General features: G+C 37.6%; 1 protein-coding gene across 1 annotated transcript in view; it reads left to right on the forward strand.

Moving 5' to 3' along the window:
• LOC121636622 (serine/threonine-protein kinase 4-like) overlaps nt 1–18,480 on the forward strand; it is a 31,013-nt gene that overhangs the window by 10,687 nt on the left and 1,846 nt on the right. The window contains exons 4-10 of the mRNA XM_041980278.1: nt 1,508–1,622; nt 2,195–2,359; nt 2,468–2,635; nt 2,860–2,997; nt 3,271–3,402; nt 3,745–3,952; nt 12,734–12,885. Of these exons, the coding sequence (XP_041836212.1) occupies nt 1,508–1,622; nt 2,195–2,359; nt 2,468–2,635; nt 2,860–2,997; nt 3,271–3,402; nt 3,745–3,952; nt 12,734–12,885 (1,078 nt within the window). The remainder of the gene's footprint in view (nt 1–1,507; nt 1,623–2,194; nt 2,360–2,467; nt 2,636–2,859; nt 2,998–3,270; nt 3,403–3,744; nt 3,953–12,733; nt 12,886–18,480) is intronic.

An 18,480-nucleotide genomic window follows, 5' to 3' on the forward strand; every position in this document is an offset into this window, starting at 1 on the left:
AATTCACTGTACAACAACTATTCTGGTCCCCTAGAGAAAGAAAGAAAATATGTGACAACTGAAGTCATGTGCAACTGCTGTGGCTTTATTAAAACTTATAAGCTCACATCTGATATAGCAGCATTTTTAAACACAACAGACCTAGCTGCCCCATTCAAATGTTTGAAGTAAAAGTGCAACTTAGTGCAAATATTTAAATTGAATAAAATAATCCCAGTCAAAAGAAAAATCACCTTATGCATCAATGACATTGTAAACCTGTAGTGTTTCCTGCAATGATGGTTGTCGCGGTTCGCTTTTCTTTGCACTCGCATGTAAAAACTCTGCGTACTCCTTTCCATGATGCTTCTTCAGGTGCTTTATTAAGTTCGTTGTGTTAAAATGTCCGACTGTGCTTCCACCCCTTGAGACACTAGTTTTACAAATGTTACATTCGGCTGTTTTACTTTTCTCCTCCGTTAACACAAAGTAACTCCACACAGCAGACATGACGACAGATCTGCTGGCTTCTGCTGCTCACGTGAGGAAAACAGGCACATGGCAACCATGGTAACGGGCAGCTCCCCTTTGTTACGGCAGGTCGCGCAAAGTCAAGTTAAGATGTATGACTTTTTTTCCCCCCCAAAGATAGTTTGGGCTTATGGATCGGATCGGACGGGTTCTAATAAAAAAATCCGATGCCCGATCCAGTCATTTTGACCTGGATCGGACCCGATACCGATCCAGTGGATCGGATCGGACCATCCCTAGACTAGAGTGGCAGAAAGATGGCAGTAGGCAGAGGTCTTCCAAAATGGCAAGAATTTATTCACCAAGGTGCATGTTTCAACAAAAATGTATATGGAAAAATGCAAAGAAACATAATGTAACATAACAGTTAACTTGGCCAGCATAACTGAAATCTAATAAACCAAACTTAAATTAGACATGCACCCTGCTACATCATCACACCCCCCCCCCACCCCCAACGCTTTTTTTTTTTTTTTAAATCACTGTAACATAGCATTAGAATAAAACATTAGCATTATTACATCTCCTATCTAAAATTGGCATGTCTGTTATAACGTTATAGCAAACACATGACGTACATGTGCTAAGAGTAATTAAAATGCTGCCACTACTGTCAATTTGTCGTTTTGGCATAAATTTTCCGGTGGCGTCACGGCTGACCCCGGTTGCCACTACTGCACATGCGCATCAAGGACAGAAAGGCTGACAAGGCAGTAGAAGGTACAGCGGCAGTTTTGAGAGAAAAACAAAGCTAATAAATGACATTTGTTAATAAATTAGTTGTCAACTATTGGATCACTGAATATTGTGCTGCTTTACCTAAATAAAGGAAAACAAAGTTTGTTTTAATTAAAGTTGATATTACAGTATTGTTCTGAGAACTGCATTTTAACATAAAATTAATTTTAAACTAATTTAAAAACCCATTTTTGGCTCATAAAAATCACTAAAAAATGGTATTGCAATAAGGCTCTAACTGATGTGTGTATGTGTTCAGTCCCCATGTCGTGCGGTACTATGGCAGCTACTTCAAAAACAGTGACCTGTGGATTGTCATGGAATATTGTGGTGCCGGATCAGTATCCGATATCATCCGAATTCGTAACAAGACGGTAATGTAATACTCAAGCACATGCTCACCTCTGTGTAAATTTGTAAATGTGTATAGCAGTCAGCCTTGTATTTCAAAAAGAAGGAAAGAAATGCTTTACTGTCAACACGTATATGATTTAGACTTTTTGATTCCTTGTTTTATCTCTATGATTTTTATAACATTTATTGGAATCTGACTGTAAAATCCCTGCTACAAGTTCTCACTTTAACATGTTTGAAATATCAATATTTAAACAAGAGGCTTGACTGTCTTGGCTGCAGTTATCAACATATTAAGTTACAACAACCAGGCTGTTAACTTAAACTTTTCTGCCTCATTTATTACTTAGAGGTTGTTACAGTTTCAAACATCCAGGTAGAACATCACTGAACATAATTATAGCATTTTGAGCCAATTTTAGCCACTTCCATGTTACCTGCAGAAGCTAAGTTTGCAGTCATAAGCAAAATTAGTATATATGATATCACCCTGCCTGAGTTAATGCAGGGTAACACTAGGTTTCTTCAGCTTACGGAACTATAGTTGTTCACATCTCTACATCTGTCCTAATCACTTATGTTTGCCTTTTAGCTCACAGAAGAAGAGATAGCCACAGTTCTGCACTCAACACTGAAGGGTCTGGAGTATCTTCACTTCATGAGGAAGATCCACAGAGACATAAAAGCAGGCAACATCCTGCTGAACTCAGAGGGCCAGGCCAAACTGGCAGACTTTGGGGTTGCTGGACAACTCACGGTAAGAACGGGTCAAATCTGCATCATCTTTGGGTGTACATGATTTAAATGGAGACATTGGATTTCTTCTTCTTCAGCTGTTTGTTTCTCCCTTCTTGTCTTTTTTTAGGACACCATGGCAAAGCGAAACACTGTGATTGGCACTCCGTTCTGGATGGCTCCAGAGGTCATTCAAGAGATTGGCTACAACTGTGTGGCTGACATTTGGTCACTGGGGATAACAGCTATAGAAATGGCTGAGGGCAAGCCACCCTACGCTGACATACACCCGATGAGGGTGAGGAGGAGTTAGTTTTATAAAGGGGTATTGCTAGCATGTGTGTATGTGGGTGTGTGTAAAGACAAGGATAAAAAGTTTGTTACGTCTGGATCGGCCTGAACACTATTAACACAATTAATCGCGCTTAAATATTTTGTATGACTGACAGCTCTCATATTTATGTTTGTCACTTTTGTGCATGTCTTTGTCTAAGATTAACTGAATTGTATTTGTTTCTGTAGGCGATCTTCATGATTCCTACCAACCCTCCCCCAACGTTTCGAAACCCAGATTTGTGGTCTGCAAATTTTCAAGATTTTGTCAGCCAGTGTTTAGTGAAAAATCCAGAAAACAGGTCTACAGCCACTCAGTTGTTACAGGTAATATAGTGACATCGGTAGAAAACAAGTCCTCAAAATCAAAACTGATTCATTCCACACAAACAAAAAAATTATAGGACTCAGTAGCAATCAGCAGATCATGTTGTCAGGTATGCTTCATAAATGCATTTTTATTTCTAACTTCAGCATAACCTTGACTAATTAAGACTAGATTGGAATTACAGTTAAGTCAGATTTAAAGGAGGTTTCAGGAAATCGTCTTTGCACCATTTATGAAGTAATTGTCTTGTTTTCTTTTTTTTTCCCCCTCAGCATCCGTTTATCAAGTCAGCCAAGCCCAACTCCATCCTAAGAGCCTTGATCACAGATGCCATGGAAATCAAACTGAAGAGGCAAGAGGAGGCAGAGCAGAGAGAACAAGACGCAGAAGACGATGACAATTCGGTACAGACTTTACAAAACTACATAAATAATTCTTGTGGATGGAGAGTTTATGGCAATTTAGTACTGAAGCTTAGACTGATGAAAAGCCTTCATTTAAGATATGATTATATTTAAAAACAATAAATGCTGATCTGCTTCCATCTTAAAACCTCAGAATATCATCATTCTCTGAGCTACGTCCCCTGAAAGACAAGAAGACATTTAACTTAAATCACAAGAATGTTTTCTTTTAAGTTAATTTACGGTGGTCATCACATTTAAATGAATTTACATTGGCTGTTGATTTTAAATGCATTACCATTATAGATGAAGTTCACTGTAGCTCACTCTTCTGTATTTCAGGATGAGGATGAGGTGGACCAGGGGACGATGGTGCGGGCTGGAACAGGTGACTCTGGGACCATACGGGCTGCTGGTTCTTTAGCGAGTTCACTTGGTAGTACAGCTGGGACAATGATTGAACACGAGGACACAGGAACTATGCAGTCACAGCTTGGCACCATGGTTATCAACTCTGATGAGGATGACGAAGAAGCAGGCACTATGAAAAGTAAGTTCCCCTAAACACCATCACCTACAGCTTTGCAGTTCAATGAATTATTAAACTTACATTGTTCATTTGTAGGTTTTAGGTTCTAAAAATTATAAGAATGTTATTATGCCAACAAGAACAATAAATTCTACTTAAATAAATTCCACTTAAATATTCAGTTGGAGCAAGTGTGCAGCCATTACTGACATCTAGTGGTCAAGTTGAAGATGGCAGCCTTCTCAAATGCAGTTCACCTGCTATCATCAACAAACTGAATCCATATCAGTACTTAGTTACCCATCGAGGAGAAAACAAACTTCAGCATTACTCCAAAGACTTCTGTACTTCATCATCTGTTTCCATCCCAAAAAAATGTGAAACTAGTGTTTTTTTTATCTGCTTTTGCTTATTCTGAATCCCCTTTATCACTTCATGTTGTTGCTATCTGAGGTGAAATTATGTCATTTTTTGCCTCTTGAAGCATCATACTTTTGAGAGCAATGCTTCTCCTCCATGAGCTGTTCATGGTGGCAGTATGCGCTGTTCTCCTGCGTACAAGAATCTGCTGTGGGAATGAATTTGAATGTGTGTGATGTGTTAAGTAGCCATTTGCTTTCTGTTATAACTGCTGCCTGCCTTCTCATGCATACCTCTATGTTCTATTATTCATGCTATCCCTCCATGATAGTATGAACAGACCTCATGTTGTTGGAGAGAAAGAAAAGATTTTTCTATTGTGTAAATGATGACATGATAAAAGCCACTTTCAGACACTCATTCCTCTTCATTAATCAAATGGTGTCTGAACATGTTTGCTTCATGTCTGAATGAGCATGCTGAGGTCTTAACTGCATGCATACACATTACTAAAAGGAGATTCACATTTTACAGTGGATATTGGTTTGGCATATCATCCTTTTTTTTTAAGAATCTTATCAGATGCTTTACTGAAACAGCACTGTCCAGATTTTCTTGAAGCCTTCTAAGGTGCAGAACCTCAGCATTTTTTCACAAAGCCACTTTTTCTAAACATCCAGAAGTTTTATAACCTCTCCCATCCACTACAGGCATATTTTATTTGACCACAGAGCGCCTAGCAGGCAGATATGAGCTGTCATTTAAATCTTGCGATAAAACTGTGACCTCATACGTTATACCTCTCTTCACAGCATTGGCAAATATATCACATAAACTTTGCCTCTGCTCTTCACTCAGTTGTCTTGTCTAAATCAATGTAAAACTAACCTGTAAATGTGTGATAGATTTCATTGTGTTTTAATGGACCAATGAAGCCAGTAATGCTACATATTTGACGTCTGAAAACGGTATACACCTTCTCTTGTACTGCAGTATATCATGCATATTTAAGTATTTTTATTATAAAATCAGCTGATGAGGAATACACTGACATGGTTGTGTTCACATTAAAACTCACTGTGAATCCAAGATTGGACAATTAAAACTACTTTGGTATTAGTTGTGTTTTCTCCACCATTCATCACATTGTTTTGGGCAGTTTTATTCATAATAAAGACTTTTCTGAGCAAGCAGTGCAGATCAGTCAGTAGAACAAATGGTTCAGTGAGCTGAAAATAATTAATTTAAATTTAAATATTAGAACATTGCACAGGGCACTTATGATGCTTGAAATGAAGTGTTTAGAATGTCTTTTTTATCACCTTAATCACCCAAGCTCACAACCCTAAAAACCAATAAAAAATAGTGACTGCAGAATTTGTTTTATCCACCAGGGGGCGCATTGTGACCATCACCTGATTTGGCTATGAACCGAAGGATCACTTTGTTTTGCATGTGTGTTTACAGTACCTTAGAACATGAGATACGAGTGTATTCATTCTGCATTTGACTTCCACTGTTGATGCAGTTTTCACTTTTTAATTGCAGATTGAATGTTTTTTTTAAAGGCAACTGCCATGGCCTCAGACAAAGGTGCATTCAGGTCATCACCTTATAATTTAGTAAATTTACATTCATAAACTTGCCTTTGAACATGTAATTAAATGTTTAATACTACTGCCTAACAAGATGCACGTTAGAGTATAAAATGTTTTATGTGATTTTATTTACACATGACCGTAACCTAGTATAAATCCAGCTTAATTTATTTACGTGTAGTGTATTTGAGCAGATGCACTTTTTTATATGACATGAAAGAATGTATGATATTTTCTATCTTTTATGTAATCTTAATTTAATCGGGTTGTCTAGAGGGGGACTTGTATAGAGTAGAGAAAATAAAGAGCAGCCATAGCCAGGCAGAAATACAAACAATAAACAACACAACTTTAACTTGTAACAAGTAAATTAACTCCTTGATGATCATTTTATTGAGAAATATGTCGCAGCATCAGTCTCTTGGAGTCTGCAGTGTGGGAGTTGAAAGTGTTGGGTGTCTTTTGGAAGGGAGTATTAATAAAAGTTGGGCTCTGTTGATCAGGCCTGCCAGTCTGTGGGTGTTTTTATGTTTTTTTTTTATATCCAAAGAATTAACCCCAGTGAGACACTACAGCACACCGAGTTTGGATTTGTGTGCAAATTTACTTAGGCTCTGCGTGACTCAAGTAATACACACCCCAGAGTCTGAATGTTGCCAGAAAGCCCCCCTGATGAGAACAAAGCTACTCTGGAAGTTTATGGTGTAATATCACAACTCCTACACTGAATCTAATGAGGTTTATGTTTAAGCAAGGGAAGCTTTGTAGCGTTTACCATCATTAACAGAGTTAAGCTTTATTTGTGTGAACAAACAACGCATGCAATGTGTAACCTCTGCAATGAGCCATGTGCAGAGAAACCGGTTGATGTATGTAGAATATGCACCAGAAAACAAACCACTCGATATAAACAGCTCACGTGAGACAAAATGTAACATTACACAGACTTAAGCACTTCGAAAATGTGCACATGCATATACAAGTGCAATTTTTTTTTTAATTTATGCATTCATTATTCCAGTATCAACTCATAAACCTTGATCGCACAATGCCCTTAGTAAATATAGACACTTACACAGTGTCTCCTGTCTGATGTCTTACCATTGAGTTAGTATTGATCTCTACTGCTGGCCCTTTAAACTGCATTAACACAGGAACATTTAGACTTCATAATTTCATTAGACTGCCAATATCCTGCAGTTGTATGTTAGTGTGAGTGTATTTCTCCGCTGTGTTTATAATTCCTGTAATCAAAAATGTTTTAGTGCATTTTTTTTTATAAAGAGTTACTTGCATGAGTCTCAAAATAATGGCCGTAGTCTGATGCTGCTGGGGCTCTAAGGATTAAGATAAGATATTAGAAGAGATATTGATCCTCCCTAATGGTACTGAAAATAAAAAGTCTTTTAATTTACAATGATTCACCATTAACCCTCACTCTGTTGGTCTTTAATCTATAATAAAACCCTTTCATTCATTATTATCCACAGCTACTGTAGCTCAGTGACAGCCCGAGTATTAATCTCAACATTTGCACCAGAGCTGGATTTCTTAAAGTTGAGATTTGATTGGCAGTCAACTCCCAAACACACTGCCAGTTACTGAAAGAAACAAGCAGTGATGTGGTAAAGATTCAGTGAGATGCAGCAATCCATGAGGCCATCAACTTTATTCAGGAACATATCCCATCACATGCATCCAAGTACTTCACTGCTTGTAAACATCTAAAAGGCTAAAAAATAATAACTCAACCCCACAATAAATGATTTATCCACATCATTCATGCATTATATGGAGGCATGGCACTAACAGATTTCTACATAGGATACACTTGTGGTTCCTTGTGAACCCCTTCAAGAGCCTCTTGTGCTAAAAAATCTTTGAAGATGGTTGAAGGGAAATTTCAGTGTCACAAGAGGAGAGAGTGGATCCAAAAAAGCATGACTTGATGAAAAGTATTCAGAGAACACGCTGACAGAACAGCGTGACATAGTACTTTCACCGAGGCATCTTGTTTGCTTAGTAGCTGCTTTGACATTTTAAGTCACAACATTGGCATTTATTGGAGTGAAGCTTTGGTATATTTAAGACATAGTTTTTCCTAATACATACGTAGCAGATTCAGACAGTATGTCAGACTCTTAATGTTTCTGTGTCTTGCACACAAACTAATTGTGTGTCCATTTGTTATTTGACCAACATTCATGTTACTTTATCATTTTAAAGACACACAAACATGTTGATTTAATTTTTTTTAGCATTTATAAAACATAGGCCAGTCATTTATTTTAATAAAAGTTTACGTTTTAGGCCAAACGATTTTGTTATTGATAATTTATTTTAAAAGCTGAGATATACAAGTTTTGATTTACTGTTTTAAAACCCTCAAGTTTAAGTCAGAATGAGTAAAATCAAGTTCACTAACTCACTGGGTTGTTACAAAGCTCTCTAACTGCCTGATGCTTGAATATGTTTTGAAGGATATTACAATGTATATAGCTTGTAAGTTCTTACAAAGTAACTCATAAGTACAAACCACACAGTGAACATTGTTCTCACTTCTAATGAATACACAACCCTCACTGAAAGGAACCTCATTAGAAAAGCATTTTGTGCATGCTCTCTCACGTTTACACTTTATTAAAGTTTAATTAAGTTGTGGGAAGAGGTAGGCGGAGATGGCAGCTCCATGGAGTCCACCGGGACTTAATGTGTTCGCTCTAAATGTAAAACCTGCATCCTCCTAAACTTTGGGTTTATGAGCTCTAAAGTGTGTTGTGGGAAAGTTGTCAGCTGCCTGATTACTTGCCAGTGAGAATATCACAATCTACAAATGGTACTGTTAACATTTAAGATGCACCGTGCTGAAATGTAGTGAAACTTTTCTATAGTCTTGTAAAGTTCTAGTAAGAAAAACACAAAAAGAGGGAAAACAAGTTTTTTTCAAACTACCCATACCAACTTCCAGTTGCAGTGTGTCTGTAATTGGTCAGAAAAGCACAACTGACAGTCGAACACATCGGTGTGAGAGCAGGAAGAACAAAATAATGGGCTTGTCAGCGGGTGAGGATCACTAATGATAAAAGTGAGGAGGGGTTTCTGGTCATTTCTTGTGCATGATTCTCATCAGCTCAATTGGAGCTTGTTGTTTCCAGTAAAACAGACTAAAACACGATCTTCTTTTTCATTCCATGACTGCAGTATAAAGCATTTACTGTCAGGATGTAGAGAAAAGATGAAGGTTGTAATCCTTTCTTTGTCCCACATCCTCCTCTCCTGGTTATGACCAAACAAATCCTTAAAATAAAGAATATTCATCTGGTGGCTGAGAAACTGTCAAGTAAAATTAGTCGTCTAACGTTTCTGTTCACGTTTCCTCTCCCACTTGTTCCCATTCTTCTTAGCTCTTTCTGTAGTCTCTTCTGTAACATCAGTGGATTTATAAAGTTTGTAATTTCAAAAAGACCCTTGGTAATGCAGTGGACACTGTGGGTCAGGTGTGTCTGCTCCACGCATGCAGATTGAATGTTTTCAAAGAATTTGCTTCAGGTTAAAGTTATATCATGAATGTTACATGCACTGACATTTCAGGTGAAGGAGTGTTGCTTTGGTTAGCTGTGGTTTGAGACTGCAGTCATAACTATGTTTCCGTATGTGATTATTGGGAAAAAGCTTGTTTAACTAAAACATTTCCTGACCAGACTGATAAGCTGAATGAGTGAAGGAAATATGGCATTTTTCCTAATATTCAAGTGGAGAACAATTATGATCTCCAAATTTAGCAAATGTTCTATTTTTGCGGCATGGTTCTCATACCTTTTTAAAAACTGAGCATCTTTCCCTATACCTGTCCTATGGTAGACAATTTATCACAGTGACAAGGCCGTATTACAACAGAAACAGTATGTACATGCATATGTATACTAACAAAAGACATTAAAACGCTGCACATGAACTCGCTTCCTTCAGTCTGGGTTGACATGGCAACCAGCAAAACACAGAGCAGGTCAGTTTATAGGAACATAAAGCACTGTTAGCGTCTTTGGCCCATCAGATGATAGCTTTAAGCTAGCAAATAACACTGGATACCAAACTCAAGTTGAAGACCCATTAGATCATGGGTTTTATCGGGGTCTGACCTTCTGTTACTTGATTATGTCAGCGGGGGATCAATCTTGAGAAAACTGTCTGCTTTTCCTTAAACCTCCATGTCTTTGTCTATGAATACAGTCATTTCTGTTCAAGGTAGCCATAGATTTAACTGTCATTTTGTGGTCTAATAAAAAAACATCTTCTGAAAGTGTGAATTTCAATAATATTATAATATTTACACATGCACATTACATTAAATTCCAAAGGTAGGTTAGTTAGTTATACAGGTTGCAACTCCTAATTACTGATGTTATTGATTAATTATTATTTTCTCAGAAATTTATGGCAGCATAGAATAAGATAAGTCCCTCAGTGGGGAAATTTTGGCACTACAGCAGCAAAGGTGATGGGTGCAAAAGAACAGCATTATATAGCTAAGAACAAAAACTGTACAGAACAGAAACTACATAAAAAGTCCATAGAAGAAGGAAAATCTATATAGAAGTCTATATAAAAGTATAGAGAATAGTATCTATTTTAACATTATGCTGAGTGGTGAGTCCTAGAAATTTAGACATATTAGTAAATTAATTGATCATTTCTGCCACTCAGAAGTACCAAATGTGTGAAAAGACACAACTGCTTCATAATCCAAGTTAACGCTTGCATTTTGTTAAATTAGTAGCTGCAGCTCAGCACATTGACAGGAGAGGCAGCTTAGCATACTAATTTTACTAAACTGCCCTGTTATTAAAAAAATATGCCATTTATGGACAGGAATAAGTTGCAGGTTTAAACAAGGTCTGACTGACCTAAAAACTGTTGAGTAGACAAACCTTTTTATAGTTTCAGAACCTTGTGTTGGCAGACATCTTTGTTGCTGAAGCTCAGTCTGTTGAAGCTCTTCCAGCTCCTGGATTCTTCTTGGTAACTGAGCCTGAACTCCAATCACTTAAGATAAGATCAGCAGAATGCACCGTTACGTCAGCAACACCTTTGACTAGCGTAACACAAATCTGAGCATCCACCTTGGTCACAATCTACATAAGTCTTTGGTCACTACAACATGTGACAACTGAGTCACGATCGTGGTATTCGAGTTATTGCTTTTCTATTTATGTGCCCTCATTGTTGGTCATAAATTTATTTAAGTACAGACATAAAACAGCTTTAATTTCCTCTTGGTGTGACATCAGCTTTTCCCCAGCCTCAGTAAGAGAAGACCAGACGTCAGAGGAGTAATGTTACACTGCAAATCTGTGGAAATTTCTTACGTTTGACAAATGAATGTTGTGACAACAAGTTTTTGGTAGAACTAGTACCTGTTATCTCAGCTAGTGAGTGCATGCTGTGGGAATGGAAATGCTAGCCTCTGTAAGACCACAGCAGCTTATTAAAACCACAGATCAAACTATGAAATACACTGAAGCACTCATTAATTTCCTTCACTAGTGAAATATTTGTAACAGTAACTCCACACCAACTGCGGGGTAGCTGTTGTTATCCCCATGCAAACACATATACAGTACTTGGTTGTATAACATGCATACACTATACGATTGCGTCCAGTTGCATCCCGCTCTTCACCACACACACAAGGAGTTTTCTTTACACCTTCAGTATAAACATTTTTAGATTGCTCTGTTGACAGACATGCTGTATAACATTCATAACTACATTTTCATTAGTGTAAGTTAGGGGAAAATAAAAAGCCATGCTTTAAATGTACCATTTATACCAAATGGTGCTGCAGGTCTGCAAACAGTAGCTCAGAAATGCATAAATTTCATTACAGTAAGTTTGATCTAAAGCTTTAACCAGCTTTAGACCATGAAGTTAACGTTGGTGGTGCATGTTGTGTATTTACAGTAACATTCCTTACTCCCTGATGTTTGTATGTCTGTGCCTCACTGTGTCCTTAATCCTTAATCCTTTTTAATTTAGCTTTTAACTGAATTGTTATTTTACCTTGTTTAGGCTAATACTTTTTTTTTATAATTATTTTTATTTTATTTTACTTATCCATATACTTATTTATTTAAAAACCACCTGCTTTTGTAATTATCTAAATTTTGTCTTTTATGACTTGTTTTACTAAGGTACATTGCTTTTATGAGTTAAACTTTCATACTTGTTCTTAGGTTTATTTAAATTTGTACTTTTATGTATAAAAAGTGCTTCATAATTAAAATTTTGATTGGAATCTCTTGGATCAGTAACACAATAAAGTTCTTATATTTTTCCAGCTTTAATAGTCTTTAAAGTATTTGTTTCTACTTTGAAAGATAAATGACTTTGATGAGGATATATTATGGTGATCTTGTTTCAGTTTATTGCTGCTTTAATAATGCAGCACTTCATTTATCCTTGAAGGTAAATTGTCTTTAGTCTTCTGTGTTAATGTTGGGGTGAGATTGCAGTAACCTGCAGCTGAATGACACTGAGCTATTTGTATGTTTGTTGTGGTGTGTGATTGGATGTCAGATTGAAGATTGTGCTGCCTTTTATTTGTTTAAAATAAATTCATACACAACATTTGCACAGGACCACACTGGGCTTCCTTGTAGCAAACACAAATTACACATTTTGTAAGACTATCAGCATGGTACAGCGTCAGTGTTGGTTCGAAAGGCCTAAAAAGCACATTTATGTTTAAGTTCAATTCAGTATGGATGAGTTAACATAAAGGGGCTAAAGTCACTTTGCATCATCTGTGGTGAGATTAAAGTTGGTTTGGTTTTACATTTTGCAGGGAGAGATGAAACGATGCAGCCAGCCAAGCCGTCTTTCCTGGAGTACTTTGAGCAGAAAGAGAAGGAGGCAAACAGCCATAATGATGGAGGACGCAGAGGAGAAGACAACGCAGACAACCGCAAACTGCCTCCTGAAGGAGACCTTGAGGTGGTGAGTTTTAAACCCTTTTTTTCCACACTTGTTAAAGACCTTTCTAACCCTTGCATTTGAGTGCAGTTGGAAAAAGTTTAATCACATGCAGCCCTGTGTCATTTTCTGTAGAAGTTGCAGGTATTTATCAGTTTCATGTTCATCAGCATAGATGAGAACAACACAAAGGGACACATTAATGTTCAGTGAGTGTCCTGCAGTCAGCCAAACCAACCAAAGTCAGCTGTTTTTAAATCAGTCAGTAATTTTCTGACATGACCTTTAACCATTTAATTTTGGAGCTCTGCAGGATATTAACATCACTCCATATGTTAGCGTAACTTTCTTATCTGACTGTCCATGCGTTTCAGTACAGCTGACGTCACCGTGGAAATCGTATTACAGTGAAAAAAGCAGGTGGTATTTGTCTCCCTCAGAGACAGTCACACAGGGCAGACGACTGCTGCTAGAATTAAATATTAAATATGTGACCTTTTAAATATGAAATGGTTTCTCTTACCATTTTACGCAGCTGCCTTTTGTGCTTTAGATATTCAGAAGAAGCCTCTCCTCACCCGTCCTACACAGCTTAGTAGACCTACAGCTCCACTTTTCTTTCATTTTGTCTTTGATGTCTTGATTGTGTTGCTTATTTAAAAACAAACAACAGTAAACATAAAATTATAATTTCATTAGTGGCAATATTAGGGGTGATTATATGTAAATAATTTAATATGTTTAACACCAAATGTTATTTAAATATATTTCTATTAAAAAAAGTGTACACGTGTGCAGTTATAAAGTCCAACAGATGTGACCTTATCAATCTTTAATGGCCTGACCTTGTGGTTCACTGCGTTTTTATTCATGGAACACCTTTAGGATGAGGATTATCTGACTGTCTGGGGTCAGTACTGGAAGCACCAGTGGGCCAAATAATAAAAGACTGAAGTATTGATAAGCTCAGACACCAGTTCTGCTCTCAATACTAGAAAAAGTCTGAAAATAAACTCATGAATTCCTTGTTCTTTATCACAAAAGAATTAAAATAAATTTATATGAGCTTATAGTAAACACATCAGCACCAGGTTTCCTACCTCTGTTTATTTGTGGGTGTATTTGTAAATCAAGACTAGCGTAGTGGTTGGAAACAATAATCTATATTGAGAAATTATCTTAATCTGGCACATTTTCTCGCCGTCAGAGGAAACTTTCAGATCTTGTCATGAAATAAGTAAGAAACGGTGTAACTCTCTTTTTTTATGACCTCCATAAGAAGCTTCTTACTGGTTTAAACAGGAAAAACTGCTGAATCTTCCACTGCTGTCTCTTTGCTGTTGGAAACAGAGAATTCAGTTGGATAGAACTTTCTTCCACTGAACAACAGCTTTACTGTTAAAGTTATGTTACAACTAAACTTTCTTTAAATTTTGTAGATTAATCTCTTTTACTTTCCCACTAATCTAAAAAAAAAAAAAAAAGCAAGTTTCTTTTCAGCTTGACTGTTTCTAATGGGCTCGACACACGGGAGGCGACGTCGCTCCTTCTCCATTCATTTCCTATGGAACCTGCGTATTGAGGCGAAAATCGCTGCCCTCCTCCAGCCAAGCGACAGGCAACATTCGTGCATGTGAAATGTTGCGCTCGTTCATGTAGACGTGCACACGGTTCTCGCGACGCGACACAAGAAAATAGAAAAATGTTCAATTTTTGTCGCTATCACCTGCCACTACAGCCAACCTGTGAGGGGCTTCATGGACGGACCAATGAGAGCAGGCTAGACAGCGCAGTCTACAAACACTTTAAACATGGAAAAAAAAGATCATTTTAGCTCAATAAAAGGCAGCCGCGTGGCGCCAGAGTGATTTAGTCCAAACGTAGGTCCATCAAATGATGATATTCACGATGCTGTTTCGTATTTTGTAAACTTGGGTGAACCCAGGATTGTCTTTCTTTTATATAGTAAGCAGCATGATTTCTGTTAATTCGTGCAAAATCTTCTGACTCTCCATCTGTCAAACTTTGTTACATCAGGGACTGGTTTGAAAATGTCAAAATCCCCAACAATATCATAACCAATCAAATTTCTTAGAGAAAAGCGATCTTGGAGCGCGATGCACGGCACTGCTGCAGTTTGTCGCATCCCGTGTGTTCGATTTCAGGAAGGTTGCGATGAGTTTCACCTGTTTCTGTCGTTGGCCGCCTCCCGTGTGTCGAGCCCATTACAGCGTCACCAGCAGGGTGAGGAGGAAAAGTTTAAAACGTCTGCAATTTATTATTCATGTTACAATCTAATCTGTGTTTGCTTGGCAGGAACATTAGTTGATTAATTTTTTGTTTTTGGAGAGATGTTGTGCATTAACAAAAGTAAGCACAACATGAACTGTTCAGTTTCAGACTTGGTGTTTACAGAAAGATAAAGTTCATACAATATAAAGGTTGAGCATTAAATTATTGTGCCACATAAATATTCCCATTTTTCACTTAAACACAATTGTTACTAATGTGTTCTACTTTATTCTTAGTAATTCAATTTAATTATTGTCCAGTCTGGAATCTTTCTAAATGCAGCATGAGCATTCCTTTCGTCTATTTTAGGAAGGAAAAAATATACACTAGCTACTAAGACAGAGGTATTATCTGCAGACAGCATCTTCAGGGGGAAAGGAAGAAAGAAAAAACAAAAACCTGAACACTAAACATATAATTAATGAAAATATCTAATATTTAAACTCTAAACAATCTGCACTGATGTCATAACACGGCTTGAACATATTAACTCACTGTTATTCCCAGTTTACATTTGGCATATTTTCCAATTATGTATTTAGTTTATAAGCTTCTGATTTGCTTTTGAAGCATCAGATGTTTAGTCGTGTCTCTTGTTCATCTGGGTGGTGCTGAAAAGTCTGCACATCCACACCTAATGGCAGCAGAGGTGAAACATGAAATATAGTTTTTCTGCACCGTTAACAGTATTTGTCAGTTAGGAGATCAAATAGGCTTCACTCGATGCAATAAGTCCCACTTGCTGGGATTTATTGTTCCATTAGACTTGCAGATTTGAGGATAAAAACATTTCCTTTTTGATCTTGAAGTTATTGAAGCAGACTGGTGACAGCTCCACACTGACCGTGTTTAATTTTAGATCCATCAACTTTGCTTTTTTTTTTTTGCCTTCAGATTTTCTATTGCAGTTATTCTAAATGGGACAGTCATATTAGCTGGTTTCAAAATGCATCTCTTCATGGTTTATATCTACCATATACCGTTTAAGGTTAAACTTAGCTCTGTAAGATTTTGTATATCTATTCATTTGAAACATTTTTTTGCTGCTCTGTCCTTGTTTATCGTGATATGTTGGTTTTAGGTTTAACAGATTCAGTGATGTGACAATACGGCGTAGAACATCTGGTTGGAAAGCATTAACCTACATAATTCATGAGATGCAGACATAGAACAGCTAGTTTCCTTCTCCATTCTGTCTCCACTTTTCTCAGCGTTTATTTTCATACCAATGTCTATTTTTGTTTTTCACTCAGGTTTTTCTTTTTCAAATCTTCACTGCTACCTTTTTCCACCCTTCCCTGCTCCTACATCTACATCTCTACTCAAATTAATCCAAAGTAGACCAGCAGTCCCCTACTCTTTAACTAAAGACCACGATGTGTGCCCTAGCTTGTTTGCAGCCGCTTCTCTCTGCTGAATGCACTGGGTCACTACAGTAATGTAGTTAAAAACAAGAGATGGTGACAGCCGCAGCTCCAAAGCTAATCCCACTTCATCACTGAGGGTTATTTTGTATAAGCTGTGAAGATCATCAGAGGTCCTGACTTTTAGTGTCCGTTTTACCCCGACCCTGGTTTAGTCCAGACAGTGGCAGGATCGTCCATCCTCTGTTCACTGCTATGGGTGTTGTGGAGTAGGACGCCAGGGTTATTTTAGCTGTATTGATTGTGTGTAATAAATAGCTTGAGAGCGTTGGGCTGCTGGTAAGAGCTGAGAGGGGAAACCCTCTGGGGATTAGCTAAAGCAGGCACCAGGTCCCTATCAGGGGCCTACAATAGAGTCAGGGAGGGATTAGATAAATGTCAATAGATGTAGCCTTTAGAAGCTACTAAAATAGATACACTTATTACACAACTTGGTTTCTGTTGTAAGTTCTTAAGTGTCCATTAATGGACTTGGGACCAGTCGATCTTTGAGTGTTTCTTTATAAAAGCTTTCAGATGCTGAATGTTTTAAAGTTATTATAGACCTGTGTCTGAAGGCAGCTACTGTATACTTTTTTTAATGAGTTCATATATTTTTAAGTAAAAATTAGACTTATAAATGATGTTAAAAATCATGTTCAAGCAAAGACTTGGAGGTCCTCATCAACAGCAGCAGAGTTTGTTCTGCCTTCAGTGTTTTCTGCTAAAGTGCTTTTGCTTCCTTCAGTTACATACGAGTTACTGCACATGTCCGCCATTTTGTGGGTCACACAGAAGAAAGTTGAAGAGTTCACACAACAGAGTTTTTCATCCGGAAACTTGACCTCGTTTTCCAAGGGGAAAGTGAAAACAAAGTGCAGGGACAGTTTGGATGTTGCATCTTAGGCAATACAAAAGGGTATGTGCATAACATGGACTTATCAGTGGCAGAGACCCGTACGATGACTTTGCAATGAGTGGTGGAGAGACCGAGACAGTTTACCCAAAGTTGTGTATGCTGACATCTCCATCTAATGTTGACTAGCAAAAGTTCATACATGCTAGAAAAGTGAACACCAACGTATGTTATCTTGAGGGTCATGGCTCAAAAAGATTGAGAATCACTGCACTACAGGAACTGACAGCCTGTAAATCCCTGGAGATGTGACCATTACTTCCTAATTTTATGCTAGATCTAAGGTGTCTTTTCATACAACAGAAGGCAGACTTCTACTTATTTACCAAAAAAATATAATGAAACAAATAAATTATTTACATATTACATACTCTGCGTAAGAAGTGAGAATTTTTTCTTGTTCTCGAGGCCACAAAAACAAAATGCTGTCATTTATTCTGGCTGGCATGTTTGAGTACAGCTTGCAGCTTTTTCTTGACGCATCAGCCGAGCAGAACTTTCTTCTTGTGTAAACTATTGTGTGATTGGTCAGACATTTGAGGTGGGCGTGGTTAACTCAAGTTTCAAGTTTGTTAGTCATATACAGGTAACAATGAAACATCACTACTGGCAGTGAAATTCTTGGACTCCGAGCTCCCTCAAAATTGCACTTAAGAAACAAAAAAAAAAATTTACAAATATTGCACATAAATTAAGCATCCATACAAGTAAAAATAAAAACTAGATAAGCTCGATAACCTCGTACTGCTCGTCCAGCGCCCGCGTGGTGTCGGCGAGGGGAGGGGGGGCAGATAAAAAGGTCTGCATTTATCCACAAGGTGTTCAAGGTCCAGAGAGCACCCCGACAAAACTGTTTGTACATCGGTGCTATCTTACCCAACTCGGGTAACTCGGACAACAACTTGAAGCAGAAAGTTTTCGCCTCCACATTTCCAATGATGTGAAGTTTTGATGAACAGCTGATCGAGGTGTTCTGGCCCAATTTATTTATTTCAAACCGATCATGGA

This window comes from Melanotaenia boesemani, chromosome 3, assembly GCF_017639745.1.
Source record: "Melanotaenia boesemani isolate fMelBoe1 chromosome 3, fMelBoe1.pri, whole genome shotgun sequence".
NCBI lineage: Eukaryota > Metazoa > Chordata > Actinopteri > Atheriniformes > Melanotaeniidae > Melanotaenia > Melanotaenia boesemani.